Here is a 22,941-nt window from a genome sequence, read left to right on the forward strand (position 1 = left end):
GGAATCAGCCAAGGATGAAGAGCATTACCATTTGTATGTTACACCACAGGGAGTGAGGCTGTGTCTCTCTTGGAGACTACAGAGAGAACGCTGTCCTGGCTGGTTTGTTTGGGTCGCTCTGTGGGTAAAAAGGATAAAGGCTGTCAGCCACGAGCTGTGCTTGGACTTAGGACAATGCTAGCACAGAATTTTCATGAGAGCACTTGGCTATAATATGGCTATGTATCACACATTTCTGTACCCATAATAATATAAAATGATAATATAAAATGCTTAAGGCTTGTGAACAGAATTATACAAAGAAAAGAATTAAATGTAAAAAAGTTCAGAAGATGTTATGCAAGACAGAACAGCAGATAGAGATTTCAGATCCTAAGGCAGAGGGTTTCATTTGGAAATGCACATTATCACCAGTATCAGGCCCATGATGAACTAGAGCAGAGGTTAATGAAAGTTCATGTCCAGTTTGTATTTAAGGAAAAGCACAAACTTTAAGAACAGGAAAATTTTCAATGTCTTAATATAAGTTAGTGTAATGCTTTTAGAGGGTAACTTGTCTCTTGATAAATTAAGTGTAAAGGGATAGTTTTTCAGGTACTTATGACCACCTGCTATTGCACTGAATCAAAAATATTTGCCATCAAATAGACTCTGATGAATGTAATCTGCTTACATAAAGTTAATGTATTGTATTCTCTACAATATTTAGAGTAACAATCTACTTTACTGAGCAGTAAGCCATCACAAACAATTCCAAACTAGTCTTTCTTAGATATGACTATGAATCTACTGTCCCTGTACAATCTATTTATTATAATTATCACTATTTTAGGAATAATTAACACGGGTTTGTCTTTCTACTTAACAGGAAAAACAGGGAACAATTTTTATATTGTATGACGATCAGAAGCGATACAGATTGGGAATGATGTAAGTACACACTGTCAGTTACACAGGCTGATAAAGAGTTGGGAACACAGTTGATCTGCAGAGAGTGGCACCACGGTGTATGCTGCCTTGGGCTCCAACAAAAGTGCAGAAAATGAACAATCTGAACAGCACACACTCAACAAACAAGTTCAGTGACTGTCACCTACTGTTCAAACAAGTACAGTGACTTTGCATAGGGTTGTCCTTTTGAAAAGTTTTTGGGAGGCTTTAAGCATTTTGGTAATCAAAAAAAATGTACAGGAATCTGCTCAGATTAAAGTCTGACTGCACTGCAGACTGAAGGCATGCAGCAATTCACTGTCAGTAGCAATCTGTGAGAGCACACACATTAGCACTGGCATACTTTACAGGCAATGTTTTGAAAAACCTTACTGTACACGCTGTGAAGGTCAGAATTTAATGCCTTTTATATTGCTCTTTACAAAGTGATCAACAGCAGTCGGAGAGACTACGGCAGGTCTGATAGTTCAATAATGCTTCAGACATATGAACCTCTCCTAAGAAGTCCAAGAAAGCATAATCTGCAAAAACTTCATATGCAATGACTGAAAACCTCTCCTCAGAGGAAATTTATGTGAAGTTTACTGCCAAAATAGGACATGATGTCTGACAGGCAGAAATGGTCTGTTCTCAGTCTGCTCTTTGATGCTGGTGCTATTTCATTAAAGACCTGGATAAGAAAAACAGCTGCCTTGAGTATTGGATGTGACTGCAAGTAATTTATAGGGCAGGAAAAGAATTCAAAATTATTTTGACAAAATGAAGAAACAAACTGTAAAATAGAATTACGTCCAAGTGGAGCCAGGTAAAAGAAATTGCACTTGGCAGTAGTGAAGATGAGGAACACCAGTTTTGCAGAAAAGGATCTGTGAGTTATAGAGGTTTACAAACAGTATCATAATCTTATGGAAAAAAGGTAAGAAATGTACTTCTAATCTCTTCCAGGTAAACAACTCCTTTCATTTGGAGGGAAGCAATGAAAACGTTGTAGAGATCTAGAAAATATGACTTACAACAAAAGGCTAACTGGAGAGAAAGGGAGGAGGCAGAAACAGTATCTGCTAAAAATATAAAAATTGAAACCTCTGCAGGAAGGAAAAATCTGTTTTCTATGTCTTTGCTAGTAAGACAAAGGAAATGGACTTACCTTCCAGCAAGAAAGGTTCAGTTTTAGCATAAGGAAAAATGTTGATAGTATCGAAAATGAAGCACTAATTAGATTTTTCAGTGAGGTCATCATTGACGGTGTTTAGTAATAGATGAGACAAACCTCTGTCAGAATGAAATAAGTAGCATTGATCCTGCCTTAGCACAGAGCATGGACTAAATGAATCCTAAAGATTGTTTCTAGGGCTATGGTTCTTCCACTTGTTCTGAGCTTCTTGTGGATGAGGCTGTGGGCAGTAAACAAGCCAGCCAGATCTATGTAAAGCTTTCCAATGCAATTTAGCCTGGAAATATTTTCAAAGATAGAACAGTTTGAGGTTATAAAGTCACTGAAATACCTAAAATATCTATATCATCTGTTTTAAAACGTTGAAGATACACTGTCACTTCTAGTCAGTAAATGAGGGACGTTGTCAGGGAGTGTAGTGATAGGACAAGGGGTAATGGCTTTAAACTAAAAGAGGGTAGGCTTAGCTTAGATATAGGATGAAATTGAGGGTGGTGAGGAACTGGAACAGGTTGCCCAGAGGAGCTGTGGATGCCCCCTCCTTGGAAGCATTCAAGGCCAGGTTGGATGGGGCTTTGAGCTATCTGGTATAGTGGGTGGTGTTCATGGGAAGGGGTTGGAATTAGGTGATCTTTAAGGTCCCTTCCAACCCAAACCATTCTGATTCTATAACATTCTTCCTCAGCACAACGTCCTATTCCATAAGATAGCATGTATTGAGAGTCTGTATGTAGCAGTGAGAAAGCAAAGCCCCAAAAGATAAAATTTGTACTTCTAAGTAAGCTACAACAACCTAAGAACCACTGATGCTGCTGAAATTCCTATCCAATGTCTTTCACAAATCATAGGCAGAAGTAACAGTTCTTTCAAAGTAATCCAGAGATTTAATGTGCTCTGGTGTCTCAGTCCTAACTCACTGGTAGTCTCTTACTTGGAACAGCTGAAACCTTACTGCTTACTTCTGCTGTTGATTAATAAAAATTATTTATTACACAAATCCTTTCTGTTGACAAGTTAAAATGGAGCCTCATCTTTCATATCTCCCTGAAGATTGCCACCTTGTGAGATTGAAAATACTCATTAAATTCCATCACCAGACAGACACAAATGAGAGGGCGATTGTTTTTAAGCATGTGAAGGGAATCATTGGTAAACTCATTTGTTTGGATATCATTAACAGAACAATCGGAGAGGATCTCCAGGGGGTCCTCATGACCTTTGCTCGCAATCTCTTCATCATCCATCAAGAAATATCAGCACCTAATATGCAAGGCGAGACCAATTTTAAGGTGAGGTGTTAATTAACTAACGATCCTGGTTAATTTCTGTACAAGGGCTGAAAATACCTCATGCTGTATCATAAACAAGTGCTAAACCATTCCTTTTTTATTGTTAGCAGTATGTATTTTACAGTGTCTAGGTCAATATAGTAAGTCTCCCAATGAACCTGTTAGTTAAATTTAAGTTTGAAACTTTTTATTTGAAAAGAGACATACTTTAGCTTGAAATTATTTGTTATACGATGCTCCTGATTTTCCTCTGTAAGAAGCAAAGGAGCCACTGGCGCTGCTTCAGACAGTTCTATCACAACGGTCTATTTTACTTTAAAGGCACACCGTCAAGGTAAGAACCTTAAACTAGAAACAAACTTGTAATTCTCGAGTAGTTCCTTAGATTATTAACACTGATTTCTTGTAAGCAGGCAGACACTGAGTGCTTAGTCCATTAGTTCACATCTTGCAACGTGCCAGCAATTTCACAAGTTAATTTTGTTCCCAATTTTTCTCTGCTCTTTCAATCTGCCCACAGTGCCCATCCCTGTGTGCTAGAGGATGCTCTAGGGAGGTGCCTGTGGAGGCAGGACAAAGCGCTGGGGCTTTTTGCACTGGGAACGTTCCCCCAGGAATGCCTACATTTGCTCTGAAACTCCTTTGTGACAACCTTGCTGGCAAAAGGAGACAGTAAAGCAATCACGAATCCAACTCCATGCCCTGAAACAAGCACTCATTACAATGCTGCTTTTTGATTCCAGAGAATAGCTAAATTTTCCAGAGGGAATTCTTTTGCTAAACTCTATGACCTTTTTATAAAAAAAAAAAGTTTCTGAGATCTTGTCTGTAAGCGTTTTGTAGATAGGTGAAGGGGAGCAATGTGTTATAGATTCCTACCTTAAGTCACATAACATAATTTATATTGGATTCTTTCCAGTGTTAACTCTCTCCGTGTTTTCCTCTAATAAGCAGACTGTGAAATGACAGCTTTAGAGAACATACAATTAGATTTCATCATGTTACAGGAAAACAAACATTTTTTTTCAATCTGAGGGAGTGAAAAGCAACCAGAAGAAAATTACAAAAGGGAAATCTTCATAGTGAGTTAACAGTGATTTACATTTGTGAAATAAAGCACCTGTTAGCTGGTTAGAATTACAGATTGTAAGGAATTATATTTTTATTTATCCAAGATTTGTGCATATTTACTATTAGTTCTAACCGTTCAAAGTAAATTCACTTGCTGCATCCTGTCCTGTGTAACACCGGTTACCTTTTCAAGGCAAGTAGTACCAGCTGTGCATTTTGGCTGCTGGATTTCATTATAATACCCATTAAATAACTTGTATTCCTTGAATCCGTTACAGATGGCAATTCAAGATATTGAAGCAATTCTAGGAGTTACAGGAGAAAACAAACTGAAATTGGAAAAAGAGCAACCTTCTGAAGCAGATGCTCTGAAAAAATAGTTAACTGAAGATGTTTAAGTGCCTTACTCTTTATGCTTCTGGAAATGCTTTCTCATCTGTAAGAACAGGTTTGGTTTTCCTTTCCTTTCACAAGCATTGTCTTGTGACTATTAACTGAGATCGTACATATCCATGATTTTTGAATGTGTTTAGAAGAATATTCCTTATTTCATAAAAATGAACTTCAAAAGCAGAGGATCATAATAAATATCCCTGATATTCATATGGTGGATCCTGAGGTACAGTATTTGTTTTTAAAACCTTATTAATAGAATCAGAGCCTCTCAGGGAGAGGAGACAATGTACCTTGACCTGCAGAACGCAGACCTTTTAATTTTACCAAGTGATTCCTCCATCAGGCCTGCAACTTATAACTGACCTTATTGTATCTTCATAAAGATGGGTTAATGAATATAAACAGTCCAGAAGATCCCTAGCTAATTCTCCCATTGGTTGGTTATCCTGACTGTTAACACCAGTGCCTTATACATCATCTGAACTTCCAGGAATTGGATCTTGTTGTGCTTCTGTCTGCAAAACTGAAGAACTGTTTAGTACAAAATGATACCTCTCTGTGGAAGGAATCTTTCTGAGTCAAATTCTGTCACTGATGTTACAAAATGAAAATGCCACTTTCTTCTTTTATATGCCCCTGCACGCACCTAGAGGTATCATGCTGTCTTTATCGCTATATCAAATCAGCAGATCATACCAGATTGAAAGGAGTCGTCCTATGATCCTGAACTCCTTTGCAAACCTATTGTCTTCTAAAATACCGGCTTCATGTTTCAAATAAAAATCTAAGTATTTTTGTTTAATTATTATGTATTCGTTCTTGTTCCTTTCTGACATGTCATCTCAATATTGTTTGTTTTTACAGAAATTTTACACAGGTTTTTCTAATGTGAAATTTAGCCAATGAACAAACTTCATAGAACTCTTTATGGTTAGAAATGGAAGTCTTTTTGGCTGTGGAAGGTACAACAATGATCTCTCACTTGCCGAGAAAATAATATGCCAAAAAGCATAGTGTAATTGTTCATTAGTTCTTCCACTAAGACAAGATATATTTGTCCTCTGTTTTTCTTTGAAGGGCTACACACAAGTATGTTGTTCTGACCTTTTCCTCTCTGCATTGATAATATACTCTCTCCTATTTTAGTGCCAAGAAACTATTTCAGGAATTCTCACCTAGCTTCAAATCCAAGCTCTATTAATGTCCTAGTTTCTTCAATAAAAAACCAATATCCTGGGGGAAGAGGAGGCATACGAGAAGATGGCAGTATCAGCCAAGGAGTCAGTTAGTTTCTTAAGGGTTAAGGAAAATTATGCCTTGATCCAAGCCAGAACAACATAAGGTCTGAGAGGCTCATTAGTTCACTGGCACTTAATAGACTGCAGTGTCCTAGGAGTAAATGAAACCTGCACTTCCTTATGTCTTTGTTCTGTTCTGACAAAAGAAAACTGTACCTGTTTTTGCAGAGAACAAGTGATCTGAAAGTTCCCATGGTGAGAGAGATTTCTCAGTATGTGCAAAGTGTGAAATGTATTTCGAGGAAAAAAGTTTTTAATTACTATTAACACTTCTGAGCGTTGAGCTGATGGAAGGATTGAAACTGCTTTACAGTCTCTCACATTCAACTCCCATGCTGCTGGTGCCAAAAATGTATTTATTTTTTTTTTTTTAGCAATACAGCAGCTATAAACTGAAGTTAAAATCTTCCCCCAAAAAGTCAGAAATATCGTTATGATTCTCCTGTTCAGATTAATGGATTCTTTATTCCCACTCACTAACAGAGTAACAGAGTTCTTGAACTGTAGCTGGAATTTTAGCACTATTCAGAATGTGATCTAGACTGGGAATAAGTAAAGCAAGTGGGAAATGTGGGAATCAAAAGAAAAAGGTGGCCCAGGTGTGTCTGCTTACCAGAAATTCCCAGCGAATTCTGCAGCTAATGATTACAAAGACCCAGGCTGATTCCCCAGCTGCTAGGGGTGGAGGAATGCTTGTGGAATTACATGAGGGGAAGTGGGGATTGGCATCAACTGCAGGAGACAGACAATTAAAATAAAGGTTTTGTGCTTTTGATGGGCCAGGGCTGCAAACGAAGACATGCATTCAGCTGATAGCATTTCACGGATCACAAAGGATATTTTAAACATATGCATTAAACATGTATTTTTAATAATGGACAGAGTCTGTAGCTTATGAATTAGCCATTTGAGGTTGTTCTCCCTGTTTTGTTGCCATCTGATACTGCAAGTGCTTAGAAGCCTGTAGGTGCCTAGATGTTCACCCACACAGCTTCTCAGGCACGTAAATTTGTTCAAGACTAGAAAAGGCCTCCAGGCAAAACACACCAAGGGCCAACCTACCCATTTCAGTGTCCTTAGCTACATCAAGTCATATTACCTCAGTGTACAGGGCTATGAGCTGTTTAGGGTCATAGGAGGCTGGAGGCTGAAGAAATTTTCCCTTCTTCATTCACGTTTAACAGGAGCAACGCAAAGCTAACTGCAAGGTATTGTGAGATAAATACTTCTTTAAACCAAAGTATTTGTAAAACGTTCACTTTATAGGCAGTATATGCTTACTGGAGGTAATTTTGACCATGCAATATAACAGCAGAATATCACTGTCAGGATGCAATGCGTTAGTTCTGCCCTTCACCTCAGTGAACCAGTATCAGACTGCACCTTCTCTTCTCAGTCACTGTTGCTACTAATAAAGGAAGATATTAAAGCTAACTATATGCTCTATTAATTATAAGAAGGTGAACTTGAGTCAAATTTGTTACTGACGATGATTAATAATTACTGGTTCTACACACATGTAGTACACTACAGTAAATAAACCAGGTACATCGTTGGGTAGTAATTGATTAATTAGCACATTCATACTACATAGCTCAATGGCTTACGATCGCTGAGTTTGAGATATTACTTGCAATTATTAAAAGGAAAAATCTGCCCCTACTTCCCAGCTTATTCTGTATAATTTTTTTCCCTCAAACAGAACACACAGCGCTTCAACCCCGTGGCTTTTATTCCGAATAACCACACAACGGGACACGGGCTGCGGATTTTAAACACTTTTAAGGGGTTTGGGGCAGCTCAAGCCCCCGTCAGCCCGCTAAGAGGGACTGCTGCGGGCCGGGAAGGCAGCGCCGGGCGCCTTGCTCCTTCCTCCTCCTCAGCCCCCTCAGCCGCCACCGCCTCTTCCCGCCCAGCGGCAGCGCGCAGGCGCGGCAGGGAAGGGAAGGGAAGGGAGAAGGAGAAGGAGAAGGGGAAGGGGAAAAGGGAAGGGGAAGGGGGATGCGGGCGCTGAGGCGGCTGCATGAGGCGGCCGTGGGGGCGCTGCTGTGGCGGGGGGCGGCCCCTCCGCGCCCGCCCGCTTCGGAGGTGCTGAGCCAGCACCTGCGGCAGCGGGGCCTGCCCCACTGGACCTCGTTCTGCGTCAAGTACAGCGCGGTGCGCAACGACCAGTTCGGCCTCTCGCACTTCAACTGGCGGGTGGACGGCGCCAACTACCTGGTGCTGCGCACCGGCTGCTTCCCCTTCGTCAAGTACCACTGCTCCCGGGCAGCCCCGCAGGACTTGGCGCTGCAGAACGCCGCCTTCACCGCCCTCAAGGTCCTCAACGCCGGTGAGTCGCCACAAGGGGCTGGCGGCTTCCCCTCGGCTCCCCCCTGAGGGGCTGAGGCAGGGAGCGGGGTCTGGGCGCCCCCCGTGGGGGCGAGGGGAAGGGGACGGGACGGGGCCCGGTGGTGGAGCCGCTCCGCGCGTCAGGGGACCGGGGGGAGCCGGCCCGGGGAGAAGGGGAACGGAGCCGCCTTCAGCCCGGCTGGAAGGGGCTGGGTCAGTCGCTGCCGGTCGCTTTGGCTCCGAAAAGCCGAGGTGTGGGACCGAGCTCGGCTGAGAAGCCTCAGGGGCCTGAGGGGGTGCCCGGTGAGCCCCGGCGCTCCGACAGGGCAGGACGAGCCCTGGTAGGGACAGCTGCTGCTTCGATGGTAACATACAGACCGGTATAGGCATGCTTTGAAATATTACTCTTCAAAACCTGCTCAGGAGATAGAGTTCTTCATGCCACTGGCACTGCCAGCGCTGAACTTTCCATCAGTTTCTTCATGTTCCACTTAAAAATACACTCTCCTTCACAAGTCTTCAGTGAACTTTTGCGCCTAAGGTCTGCCAGCCCTCATTCACTGATCTTTCCAGTTATAGAGAGAAAATGCAACCACAGAAATTGATTTTATTCAGTAATAACTTTTAATCTGATTTTACCTTTCCTTCTCCGCTGTCGGACCATTTATCTGCTCTCTCCCTTGCAGCTACTGTACATGTTTAAATGATCAGCAGGCGTGACTAAAAAGTCAACTCACCACCCTCTTTTGAGAATCTAGCTTTAGCATTTAGGTAACTAAGCACCTTACATTATTTCTGTCCCTTACTGAATTCAGGGCCTAAACCCATCGCCATTTTTCTTCCTGTGTCTGCTCTGTGGTAGGTGGATAATTCAGCGGTGCTAAAAATGATGGCACTTTCTGTGTATCCACCTTCCTGCTCGTTTTGGTTTTGCTGGAGCCGGTAGTCTTGACTACTGACCTCATTCTTCCCCAGAGCAGCTTCATGTTGATCTGTGAAGTCGCCGCCTGTTTTCCTTCCTACTTCTGCCCTGATCCACGGCAAAACTGGGAGCTGGCGACTACGTTCTTCAGCTGCTGATTCATGTGTGTTTGATAGGCAAGAAGCATAGCATGCGCTGATACCTACTTGTAAGCATTTCAGTAAAGGCAAAATCTTAAGACTCTTTAATAGGAATGATTTTCCTCTATTTTCATTTCTGAAGCATTATTCCTTACTGTTACTCGGCAGGTTTAATTTTCCTGGCTTGTTATCTTTGTATGTAACGTGTTTTTGTCTTTTCTTAGGCATCCCAACTTTACTATATGGAATTGGCTCCTGGTTCTTTGCCAGTGTCACAGAGACTGTTCATACGAGTCATGGCCCAGTTACTATTTATTTTCTAAATAAAGAAGATGAAGGTGCAATGTACTGAAATCATGCCCTCAAGTACCTGTCATTTGGTGGGTTTTCGTGTTACTGCTGCTACAAATGTCTATTCCCTGTGACTAAAAGAGAACTGAAGGCAATTCTTTTTTTTTTCTTTTTTTTTTTTTTGCTGTGTATTCTTTTATTTAACATGTCCTCAGGAAGCTTCACAGAATTTTTTGGTCATAAGAACAGGTTTATTTTTGCAGAGGTTAGTAAAGTTGAAAAAGTAGAAGCCTCAGGAAAAGAATTAGTATTTCTAAGGGTGTTACAATTTATATAAGTCGGTGACTAGAACTGCTGAACAAGCTTCTGATGATTTAAAAAAGAGAAGTGTGCCAACTTATAGGACTGAATTGTAGCATGTGGGCAAGGAAACTGCGAATATAACAAACTTCTCAGAATGTCTCTGAAAACACTAAGCTGCTCAGATTTAGACTGACGACATGCTTTGTAATATATTAATTGTTGTATTTGCAAGAATGTTTGAATGAATCCACAGCAGCGACTCTTTACAACTGCCCAGAAGGCTTTTTGGAAAAGTATGCACAATAAGTTAAAAATGACTATTTGTATCTCATTTCTTCAAATGATATTTAAATAAAATATCTAAAATACATTTTATGTTTGTTTTGTTTTGTTTTACATTGTATTTGAATTCCAAATACCTTCATTATGTTGTCTTTTGTTTGCTTTGTAGGTAAGTAACAAAACCAAAATAATCTAAAGATTTAGTCCTCTACACTAACTGAAAAATTGCTGTTCTTTTTTTTTTTTTTTTTTAATTAATATGAATGAAAAGGATTCTACCCTCATTACCATCCAAAGCAATTGATTTCTTTAGCTGTAGTTGAGAGCAGGCAAATACAATGATGGAAAGACATAAACTCAGCTGGAAACCTAGGGAAAGAAAAAGCTTTAGGGAATTATTTGGATAGTGGAAAATGGGGAATTATTAGATAATAAGCTCAAACAACAAAAACACCTGTACAGGATGTGTTACTGTTGCTTAGTTTTAATGCCAGCAAATAATGCTGTCTATTCTAAACGCCAAGTCTGGTGATGGAAGTTGATTGTTCCAATTTTCATAAGTAGGAAGATAAATGTAAAATGAGTAGGTACTGTTTTTGGAGGGTAATCACTATTCCTAAATAAATTATTATCAAGCTATGGCTACAGTATAATGTAATTTAAATACTTTTTTTTACTTAATTCCAGATAATGGAACTGTTTCCCACTTAATGAAGCAATACAGTTTTCTAAAAGCAACACTAAATAATGCTTTAATCAGAGAAACGCTTACGCTATTATATTTAATTTTGGCCAATACTCTTGATACAAGTTAAATGGGTCTCAGAGATGAAGATACGGTATTGTAAGAAGCCTCATTAATAATAAAAATGACTTAGTGTTGTTATTCTAGAACTGATTTTCACTGTATTGGATAAAGTTAAATAACTGCAGCTCATAAGTTTAAAGTCAAATACTGCTCATTCATTGCTGCGGATCTTGTCAATATCTTGCTGTAAAGGTTTAGTCTCAACGCGAGGTTGATAAAATGGTTTTTAATTACCAGACTATAAATACAGCTCTTCATTGGAGTTGCACCTCCACTCACTGCAGCTTGTTTGATTTCTGATAATGTGTACTGCTGACTTTGCTTACCTGTTTTTCAATAAATGCAGGCAACGTGACTCCTTGTCCATATGGTGATGGGCAAGTCTCCTTAGAGAACATCTTTGACAAACTACCCTATTGATTACTGCAATTCTGTGCTGCTTGCAGCATTAAATAGAGACTTGATTTCTTGTTCAATGATCTCACTGTGTAACAATTAAGCAAATGTAATATTTTCTTGTATTACATGAAAATCAGTAGACCTCTTGCTCTTATGAAGCTGATCATGCTAAAGGATGAACTGGAAGATGTCTGAGGGCAGAGTGCAAATATAGTCGTTCATTTGTTTTGTTAAGGCCTGCATGCGACCTGCTACAGTACATAAAATGGAGAATAGGCCATTTTTAAGGGGTAACACAAGTTATTAAATGATAATGAAATCACTCAAATATGAATATCAACATCCTTCATTGCCTTCAAACAAAGGTAAACTACTTTGTCTCATTCTCCTAGCTATAAATGGGGGCTACTTAGCTTTGGCCTGAATGCAAGGTGGAGATGTTGATGGCCAAACAGGCTCATAACATCTTGTCTGAAACATCTCTGTAAGGCTCTGGGGGATGTGGGAATGGCAAGGATGAGCGTGCATTAGTCCTGTGATGGTTCAATGCTCAGCTGAACCCTTGCTCTTTTGGCTTCCGAATCCTCATCGCTGTAAGCTCTTGCCTTGGAGCTGTCAAGATGGCGCAGTTTCAGGAGAAGAGGCTCTTCTGTTGCAGGTTAGTCCAAATGTTTGACCTAAAGGATGTCTCTAAAGTACGCTCTAAGGATGAGCTTCTAGCAGTTTAATTGTTCAGAGATGGATTTGTGTGGGTAGCACCTACCTGCGTTCTCTTGCTTGTGAGGCCCTTCGGGGTTGTCCTGTAAACCTATGGCTTCAAGAGGCAAACTTGTAGGGAATCAGTCTTTAATTCTTCTGGTCCAGAATAGTTCACTCGTAGTTGTTATACTTAGCAAGTTCCTTATGCTATGCATACATTGTGTATGCAGCATACGCTTCTGTTGACAAATTTTTGTATAGATGATTGAGTTACCAAGTGACCCTTCTCACTTTTTGTGGATTTCATCTGCTCCGCTTCCTTTGAAACAAAGTGCAGTTTATCTTGTAACTCGTGCCTTAATTATCTCTCTACACTGTGTTCAAGGATGATGTTTAAATGAGCGAGAGATGACATAAAAAGGCAGGGAGCTTTGTTTCACCTCCCTTAACAACTGCTTGGGATAAATGAAACCTTACTCTAAACCCAGAGGATCAGGTAGCTACTTCTTGTAGCAGACTTTTTAAACAGTAATGACTACTGGGGGCATCTTAGCCTAAACGAGTGCTTAGCATTACATCTTACCTAGGTCAATGGTCTCAGGTATCCAAGTTAAACTGTGTTACTGTAAATTAATGGAAAATGTAACTGCGCTTTGCTGAAAGATCAATGTCCAATAAAGGCTGCACAATCAAATCTTGTTGCAATGATTGAGGTCCTTAATTGCCTTTCAAAGATAAGGTGGTAATCAACATAGGTTTAACTGATCTTTTTTACCAGTTCAATTACATGCTAATGACTACAGCCAAGTCAGGATCTTTAACTACTTATACTTATTAAATCTTATGTTTGTAGTGAAAAATTACTTAAGCCACACAATCGATAAAGCCCAGGTCTTAATTACTATATTTCACTTTTATACCTTTTTGTATGTTTGACAAATGTTTCACTAGAGACTGTGTAGCGCTAATGATAGTACCCCAAGAAATACAGTTTTCTGTTATTGTCTGCTTCTCCAAACTGTGTCAAGATGTGGGTGTTTTCAGGGTGGTTTCAACAACATTTGTGACTACTAATGCAACTTACATTCTAGGCAGCTCATGGTACTTAAATATATTTATATTTTTATGGATAATAGCACTGCTTTTATTGCTAGAAGATGTACTACCTGAAAACCTTCCCAGCAGACACAATTTCAACTTGAAGTTCTTAGCTTTTTTCCATTGTAAATGAACACTAGACTTAGGCACATCAAAGTACAGATGGCAGCGAAGTACAGATGGATGTTCCCAATTGTTTATGGTTGGTACTTCACGTTGCCTCAAACATAAGTGGCTGTGTCCCTTCCTGTGCATCGCCCTCCTTTCCCTGGAGCACTTCACAGTGTTTTTTTTCCAGGAACCTGCAGCCACCTCCTTTCTTTGAGTTATGCAGCAGTTGGATCCCTCCACAGCTTACTTTGTGCCTGAAATGCTGCAACTCTGAGTGCATAGAATCTTTTTTTCTTGATTTTTGGATATTTGTCCTTACTCTCAAATGTACACCGTGAATGCTGAAAATCCAGAAAACTGCAGCAACAACCTTAGCCTGAATTTGAGTCAATGGTTTGAGAGAAACCGTCAGTCCTTTCTGAGCTCTTATGTGAAAGTGCAGTAAGCAGCTCTGCATTACTGAAAGCAGCTCTGGCTGCAGTAGGAAGGCAGGTGAATTACTCATTGACAGAAAGGAAGGCTTTCCCCCCCCCCCCCCGTAACTTCTTGTTTAACTGCTGAGACTTGGGAGGCTGGAGAAGGGAAGGGGACCAATGGTTTTACATGTAGTACTTCTGGAGCCTGCAGGAAAATTTGGTGGAGGAAATGTTTATTCTCTGACAAACAGACTGAACAAATGAGACTGAGCAAGAACTGCTTCGGTGGCATAAAAGAAAAGGAGTGGAGTGGTGTTTGGATGGGAAAGGATGGATTTGGTAGGAAGGATGTCTAGAATGTAACTGAGAATAAGCAAAACATGTCTGGTTTTAAGTTGCTTGCCTCAGCCTAATCCTGTTGAGATTTAAGTATTCTCAAACCTGCTGACATTCCTCCTGCTACTAACACGTTCTGGAAAAGGAGAACAGGAATCTAGAGTTTGTTCTTCATGCGCTCAGAAGAGAAGTGTTCCTGCATTTTGTCACGGGCCTTATTGTTTGTGACAACTTTAAAATTGATGGAATAGGATTTATTGGAATCATTTTGTAAGCAAGAAAAATGAAGAAAAGTTAGAATTGACTAAATAGCCACCTTTGAAAAGCTAGCAGCACTATAAACACCCTGGTTGTCTAAATCTCTTTGCAAACCATAATTGTAGCTTTCCCTGATGTATGCTATTCTTGAAAGAAACGTAGGTATTTCTTAATAGTTGAGTGCCCTTAGGCTTCTGATTTACACCAACTTTGCCAGAAACAAAGGAGATTCTGCTTCATATATTATTTATTTCAGCCATTTAAATTAAATTGGCTTTGCTGTAACTCCTTAATCATGTTCACTACAGAAAAGGAAGTTGTCTTGGTATTATTCTGAAACACACAGTTACAGAAGTGGATGACATGTCGTGTGTTCTTGGGCTACTTCATTCAGCTGAAACGTGCCAACAAAAAGTGGCAATTCAGGGGTTGCAGGAAGGGGAATGTAAAGTAGAAATCATCACTAATACGTTCCAAGTTTAGTTGAAGGTTTTTTGGTTTCTAGAAAAGAATAAGATGGTATTACTGTGTTTGCAATGAAGTCTTTTAAATAAAGCATGTGTGCAGTGGAACACCAAAATTTGCATTAATGATTGGGAAACTCAGTGTAAATTATTGACCTTTGTGAATTAGAAAGTGAATAAACACAGCCGAAAAAAAGAAGGCTCATGTATCACAAACTATTTATTACTCACAGATGAGTGTAGTCTGACCTTAATTATTTATGCTAATACATCATAATGTTCTAGTAAATGCACTGCAATACATTCTTAGAAAAAAAAACGTATTTTTATGTGCAGTCCACATAATGAGAGCTTTCTGCAGTGTTGCGAGAGGTCACGATTTTTGTCTGTGTTCAAGAACCCATCCAGATTATTAACATTTGCAATGAGGCGGTTGTCTTGCAGAAAAGCCAAATATATATTTATTCAGCATTTAGAAAATAGAGAGGAAGCCACTAGATTTGAGATGATGGAGTACTTTGTGTTATACTGAAGACAGTTCGGATGCATTATGGTTGCTATTTGCTTGGTAAGGTAGAATATGTATGGCTTAGATTTTAATAGCAATTGCATCACTTTAAGCACAGTTTATGAGCCCTGTACTAGTTCATTATAAAACTAATTTATTACTTGCGATGATATTAATAACCCTAATAGAGTTAAAACACAATTCAAAGCAGTCCTTTGGACAACAAGTGACTGAGGAAACTTTCAATTTTCAAATGCAAATTTTGAAATAGTGTTCTAAAGAACACTTGAAATTTTTGACTAAAATTATAACTATTGCAAAGTCAAATCTACTTCTCAGAAGAAGAAATGCCATTAGATACAGTTGTTACACGCTTAGTGATTCATGGGCCTGGTTATACACATGCTTTGTGATGTATGAATTATTTAGTAAGAAAAATCACAATAATTTTGTTGTTACTCAAGAATTTATAGGTTGACAGAAACAATTATACAGACCCTGAAGCTGGTCTGGTGCAGTACGGTAATATCATTAACTATACACAGCCATTTTTGCTCAATCCAACTGGTCGAGTTTGTGCTGCAGTTTTTCAGTAATTGTGCATCATATCTAGCATTTAAACAATATTAATTTTATTATGCATGAAACGTGCCTGTATTCTTTAAGGTACGTTCATAATTTCAAGCAAGAGCTTTAAACATCAAATTTATGGCTTTGTTGTTTTTTTTTTTTAAACTCAAGATGAATTTATGATGATGAGGAGTTTTAATAGATCTGTTTAAGGCTGGATTCCACTCCCACTGAATTGAAAATCAGATGAATTCATGTCCTGAGTTTTGGTTCGCAAACAGCCCTTTGCCTCTCAGTGGCATTGATTTGTGTCTGGAGGCTTTGAGCGCTGAGTTTCTGCCTGTTTAAACGCCTGCAAAATGACTGAGGAGCAGTGGGAAGGCCTGGAAGGAAGGCAGCTTGTTTTCTGCAAGTTTTTAGAGCAGGTTTTAAGGGATCTTGATCTATGCTTGTAGTTATCAAGGTGGTACACTTGGGTGATACTCTCCTGTGAGATGCATTTTGAGAGAAGAAAGGCCAGAGGTGATAAATTTGGTAAACCAAGGACTAGCATTTAGATTCTGCTTCCTGTGAGTCTGTTTTATATACTGTATATGAATTAGATGTAACATAGTACAGTATTGCAGTATACCAAAACATTTTTAATAGTTAAAATGTTGAATAACTTTTAGCATGTGTTGCTAACAAATGTCAACTATATAGTGTGTTACGTGGTAAATGCACGTTGTTCCTGCATCATAAACTGGCAAATTCTGGTGGTACTGAGGTTAAAGTTTCCCAGAGATGCTCAGTAGGAGCCATAACGAAAATGTGGGACGTCCTGACTCTGCCTTACCCTCGGCTTCCTTCGTGTGCCTCATTTCCTTCTCCCCAATGATCTGAGCATAGGATAGCGGAAATTATTTTGTGGTCCTAATACTGTTGTTCATGCACTTCAGCTCCTCATACAGCCAAGTGCAGCTGGCATAATTTACCTGCTTTGATTTCCACTGAAGATTACAGTGTGTGTACTGTAAGGGTTGGTATAAAAATAGCAGGTAGGTAAAGAAGTGCTGTGTAGAGAAGACTGTGTGAGCTCTGAGCACTGCATTATTCATCTGCACTGGCCTGATTCGCTCTGAAGATTCAGCTCATGCATCCCTCCGCTGATGGCAAGGAAAATGGGGAGAGGAAACCTGCTAGACACAGGTCCTTGAACAGGAATATTCACGAACTGGGGCAGGAACTTCAGCTCTGTCCTTCCTTCCCCTTCTTTCTATGGACTTTTGCTAGCAGGACTAGAAATTTCATCTGTGGTAGTGAAACTTTGCCTGTGGTAGTGAAAAGGTGGAAAATGAGTGTGTTAGATAGCTTCCTTTGCAGTGGGAATTAGAGAGGGAAACAAGTAATAACTTATTTCCTTACTTTTTGAGGGCCTCGCAAATTGCCATGATAACCATGTTACAGGGAATCAGTGGGGTACAGCATTATTTCCATACCGCTTACTGATACTCCTCTGAGATCCTGCAGCATGGCAAAGATGGTAATTTTAGTATTTTTGTGTGTCAGCAGTTTGCTTTTCCTTGAAAACAAAAATTTATTTCCTTTACGTGGCCATCTCCAGATCTCCTCTATCCTTTCCAACGGCAATGGAAAGCAGCAGAGAGCAGCAGCAGACTGCTCTGAGACAATTGTTCCTGCACTTGTAGCACACAGCCAGCCTGGAAGTCGGTGGCACTGATGAAGGATGTTTCCCCTGCACAAATAAAAATAGAATTTATAGAAGTCAAGGGCTTTGTGATCCTCCTGTAATTAAAGAACTGGTATATTGTTCCCTTGCAGAATTTGAATATTAAGTCACTGTAGATAGAAAATAATTTCCAATACATAATCATAAATAGGAAATTCATGTATATTTCTTGCTGACAGCATGTCAGCTGGATTTAGTGGAGAAAACTGGACTGCTTCATTATTTTATTCCTTTGGAATTCTTGAACTTCTTCTGTCAGAAAGTTTTAAAGAAGAGATTCTTTGGATGATTACTGAACTTTAAGAATATTTTATGAGATATTAAAAATACATTAAAAATACCTGTGTTTTGCTACCCATTTTCCCCCCAACATTGAGGGAAAATATAGATTTATTTAATTGTACCAGAAATTGTGGAGGGTGATTAACTTAGTTACACAAAGTGCAGGTAGAATGGAAATCTCTTATGAAAGATGGGTTCTAAAGAAATATGTAGCAAAAACAAACCTGTATCTAGACACGAATACTTTATGCACTTTACTTCTTAAGATATAAAAAACTTGAAGTTTGATTACATCTGCATCAACACAAACCAGAATGGGGGATTAAGGTTATGATTAGCCCTGGAAAAGCTACATAATATTTATGCAAATTTGGCAAATTGGGTTGGTTTTCCCCATAGTCTTGTAAATGAAAAAGACATTTTAGAAAAATTGCAGTTCCATAGAAATTCTATGATTTTGTATCCTATTCTTTAAAATTTAATAGAAAATGAATCTGATTGAAATGAACCTGATTGAAAGGTATACAGGGACCTCAGGTAAAAGGCTTATTTGAACAGAAGGAAGTCCATGTGGGAAGCAACAATTCCTTAGATATTTAGGAGCTGGGGCTCTATTAATTTATAGTGTAGGAACTAAATTATGAAGTTATTGAACAGAGATAAAATTTATCTCTGCTAATGGCCATTGAAAGATTGTGGTTTTTCTTTTTTCCCCCTCAAGCTCAAACAATGTCAAATTCTGATGTGAGGAAGCTTGAAGATGGTTCAGAATTAGATCAAATGCACATTCAATTTTTCCCCCTCAAAATTGATAATATAAGTCAAACAGTCCAGTTTGTCATATATGATAATGTGAGAGATTGTGATAAAATGCACAGATCCATAGCCTACAATTGAGATTAATGCTCTGAACTGCGCAGCGAAGTGTTGTGCTGCTGCACTGTGCCAGGCAGAGAGCCTTCTCACTAACTTCTGTCAAAAAATAAGCTATTTTATATTATTTTTCATACCCATTCTTGGTGCTGCTGAGGAAGCCGGGCTTAAGCATTTATCAAGGACTTGCCTCCCTGGGGCTATGGTTTGTAGCAGGCTGTTTTGAAATGGCTGGTCTTCTGAAGAGCCATGGAGAAAACCTTGGATGAATGCCTTTTACATGGTATGAGGTATTTAGCAGAACTCTCATTCTGTAATTTAGAGCAAGAGCAATAGGAGCGATGAGCGCGGGCCTCTTTGCAGGGCCCCATTTACTCTTTGGCCTTGGGGTCTGTTGCATTTTGGGGCAAGGATGTGGCCCCAAAGTGGAAACAGGGCTGCGAAGAATGGCTTGAGGAGCCCATGTTTGGATTTTTATGTACTGAGGGGAGGAATCTCGGTCTAAATAACCCAAAAGCAAAAGCCTCGTGAGTTCCTATGGAAGCTCTGCCGCTTTAGCAGCCCCCGTTACTTTACATTCTGCAGGCCAGCAGCGCTGGACATTTCCCAAACTTCTTAATTAAGGCAGGAGCTCTGATATGTTTGCCGTGCTGCCTCAGGAACAGTTTTCCCGTTGGAACCGAGGGCGAACACGGCTCCGCGCCCCCCTCAGCGGGATCACCGCCACCACCCTCCTCCCGCAACATGGCGCCGCCTCCGCGCCCTCCTCCTCCCGCAACATGGCGCCGCCTCCGCTCCTTCCTCCTCCTCCTCCTCTTTATTTTTTATGATTATTCCGCCCCCCTTCTCTCCTCCCGGCGTCTCCGTTTTGGTTCCGGGGCAGTGGGGCGGCCCTGAGTTCTTCCTGCGGGCGGGGAGGGGCGGAGGCTGCCCGGCTCCAGCCCCGGCCCCGGCCCCGGCGGGCAGCCCCCCGCCGCCGGCCCGCCGCAGCATGTGAGCCCGGCGGGGCGGGGATGCTCTGGCTGCTCTGCGGCCCCTCCAGCGCCATGGAGAGCCAGGTGCTGGTCATCCGCATCAAGATCCCCGACGGCGGGGCCGTGGACTGGACCGTCCACTCGGCGCCTCAGCTGCTCTTCAGGGATGTGCTGGTGAGCGCCGCCAAAGGGGGGGGACGCGGCGGCTCTTGGGGGGGGTCCGTGCTGTGGGGCTCTAACGGGGAAATAACCCCCTGGGTCTTAGGAAGGGTCTCATGGCAGTGGGTTTTAGGGGAGGTGATGCTGCCCCGAAGAGGGGCTCGCAGCCAAAAGGCCGTGCTGCAGAGCAGTGCGCAGTTAAAGGCCCCAGTTGTGTCCCAAGGGAACCCTCCAAAGGTTTGGTCCTGCCCTACGCACAGCATCCCCCTGCTAGCACGACGTGAGGTGGTCATGAGGTGTTGCTTAGGATCGACTGGGAAGGTTGTCATGTGGAAATCAGCGTCAGCTCGGGTGTGGAAGATGTGTGCCCTGCACATGGTGCTGTGGATTTGTTGCATCTCTTGGCCCTAAGTTGCCCCACAGCTTCCAGAGGGCTCCCTTGTGCCCCGCAGAGTTGCAGAAGCTCCTCCATCCCCGCCCAGGTAATCCCTTTGCACCTGTTGCAGGTGTTGTGGGCATGGCTTTGGAAAAGCATTAAAAGTGTTTTTGCTTTTCAGTGCTCAGTGTTGTTGCTTCAGCACAAAAGCAGCTGGAGTTATGCACACCTTAAACGTGGGCTGTGGAGTCTGTTTAGCAAGTGGGGCTGAAGAAGAAGAGCTATTTAAGCTTGAACTGCCTTGCAGTAGGAATCAGCTTACGATTTACTTGCTTTGGGGTAGCAGTGAGGTCTGGGGATCAGAGTCTGAAGCTGGAGGGGTGTTGAGGCAGCACAGCCGTAGCATGGTGGTCAGGTCCCATCGTACGTGTGAGGCTCTGCGGTGCTGTCGTGGTGCTTACGGCTGCTCCCTCAGGCAGCGGCTGTGGCCAGCGTGTGACTTTGTGACCTGAAGTTAAAATGAAACTGTGCTCAGTTGTGACACGACACTACAAGCATATGTTTTGGAGCTGGATTTCAAGGAAGCAGAAGTACAATAGCACAGTTGCTGAAGGAGCTTCATCTCCCCTAATTTTTAAGTTGGATCGGGGTGAAGGACTGAACCTGGGTCTAGTGAGGTACCCACAACCTTTCCCTGCCGTGAGGAATTTGAGTACCTACCTCCAGCACACTCAAAGAGCCTGGCAGAGCCTTTGGCATCTGAAGTGCTTCTAAAAGTCATGATCGATGGACTACAAGGACTTCAAGGGGCACCTGAGGTCATCAGCACCTGCAGTAATCTGCAGTCACATGGAAGTGATGCTTCCCGAGAGTGTGGCCACGCTAAGTGTGAAAGAAATGAATCAGGGAGGATGTGTCAGGCCAGTCTTCAGCTTGGCACATCCCTGGTTAGTGAGGACTCTACTGCAAATACTTTTGGAGAGATGGTTGTGTAGGGGATCTGACATACAATACGAACGACAAGTCAAAGTGAAGGGACTGTGATCTAACGGGGGTCCCACAGAGCATTCTCCTTGCTGCTAGATGGGCAGTTCCTGTGATCAGCAAGCTTGACGTTAGTTTCACAAATCATCTATGCTCAAAAGCCAAGAACCGTAGGCAGGCTTGGCTAATGCAATGCCTGTCTTATTCTGCATCACTGTTGAAGTCATGCAGAGAAACTGGAGGCTTCTGATTCTTCCCCTTCCACGTGGATTTTGATGCTTATCTCAGTTTATTTGTAGCCAGCTAGCAGTCCTATTTCATATCCCACTCACTGGTAGAACAGAGTGAGTTGTTCTGGGGTGAAATGTCCCAGCTGTTTGTTGAGGGAGAACGAATGGATTTTTGCATCAGGTCACATCTGTGTCGCTGATGATGATTTTCAGTTTTCAAAGCTATATCCACAGTACCTCCGCCCTCACCACCAGTGTTGGGCTACGTACAGCAGGACACACCGTGGTGACACATCTTGGCCATGGTAGGAAGGAGTTCAGTAAGGTCTGAGTTCTCTCAAGGCCCTCGTTCGTTTAAGTGATTGTGTTTGAGGAGCTGCCCTCACAGCATGCTTGTGTATTTAATTTATATGGTACCTTCAGAAATTAAATGAAATAAGGCTCGGCACGCTGAAGTGTGGTAGATCTGGCACCACCTGTGGCTGGAGTATTGGGAAGTGAGTGCACCTGATAGCCAGATCCCAAAACCAGGTGTTTTCCCCCAGATCTGCAGCTGAGGGCTTGGGGAAGCTGTATAGGAAGGTTGTTTTTCCTTCTTTTAAGGCTAGTCCACCTTTTGTTTTGTACTGAGAAAACCCCATAGAATTACCTTTGAGAACACACAAATTTTTTTAAATGTGATTTTTGTTAATTTAGCATCTTAGAAGTATCAACAGCCTTACAAATACAAATTAATTCATATTTTTTTCAGCGAGGAAGCTGTGGTATTATCACAAAGTACACTGTCCGTAGCCATGGGATAACCTGGGATAACCTCTTGGTAGCTGTAGGGTTGGAGTCTGAGAGTCTGATGCCCAGTGCAGTGCCTTATGCGCTAAATGACACTTTTCTATTTATTTTATTTTATTTTTTTAAGATTTCAGCTGCTCTAATTCTGCCCCGTGGAGGAGCCCTTACAGGTCACCACGCCGTGTAGCGGGGTTGCGCAGCCCTGGGAGCGGCGCTGCCGGCGTGTTTGGGTTGGGCATTTGCCTGATTACTTTCCTGAAGTGGGTGCTAAGAGCTGTTCTTCATAATGTCACTTCAAATATGTCCTGCGCGTAGCAGCTCTGCAGACCTGTAAGTTACCAGTAAACAGATTTATTTTAAAGGCGCCGCTAAATGAATTACAATGAGCTTGGTTTTTTCATCAGGCTGTCTGGACTCATTTGCCCGAGCT

General features: G+C 41.5%; 3 protein-coding genes across 4 annotated transcripts in view; all 3 read left to right on the forward strand.

Moving 5' to 3' along the window:
* The window catches only part of IQCH (IQ motif containing H), a gene marked incomplete at its 5' end in the record, with an annotated part of 65,536 nt that extends 59,897 nt beyond the window's left edge, over positions 1-5,639 (forward strand). The window contains 3 exons of the mRNA XM_082769171.1: positions 869-930; positions 3,306-3,414; positions 4,764-5,639. Coding sequence (XP_082625297.1) covers positions 869-930; positions 3,306-3,414; positions 4,764-4,865 — 273 coding nt within the window. The 3' untranslated portion in view covers positions 4,866-5,639. The remainder of the gene's footprint in view (positions 1-868; positions 931-3,305; positions 3,415-4,763) is intronic.
* A 2,505-nt stretch (positions 5,640-8,144) lies between these two features.
* On the forward strand, positions 8,145-10,893 carry LOC309882446 (uncharacterized protein C15orf61). The gene is made up of 2 exons (XM_082769564.1): positions 8,145-8,511; positions 9,797-10,893. The coding sequence occupies exons 1-2, from the start codon at positions 8,181-8,183 to the stop codon at positions 9,922-9,924; spliced, it is 459 nt and encodes a 152-aa protein (XP_082625690.1). The 5' UTR covers positions 8,145-8,180; the 3' UTR covers positions 9,925-10,893.
* Positions 10,894-19,892: 8,999 nt separating this feature from the next.
* MAP2K5 (mitogen-activated protein kinase kinase 5) overlaps positions 19,893-22,941 on the forward strand; it is a 127,060-nt gene continuing 124,011 nt past the window's right edge. Inside the window, exon 1 of one of the 2 annotated variants that reach the window (XM_082769608.1) lies at positions 19,893-20,147. In XM_082769608.1, the coding sequence (XP_082625734.1) occupies positions 20,013-20,147 (135 nt within the window). In that variant the 5' untranslated portion in view covers positions 19,893-20,012. The remainder of the gene's footprint in view (positions 20,148-22,941) is intronic. The other variant, XM_082769607.1, reaches the window with a different exon arrangement.

The sequence above is a fragment of the Aythya marila genome (assembly GCF_965140915.1).
Source record: "Aythya marila genome assembly, chromosome: 11".
Taxonomy (NCBI): domain Eukaryota; kingdom Metazoa; phylum Chordata; class Aves; order Anseriformes; family Anatidae; genus Aythya; species Aythya marila.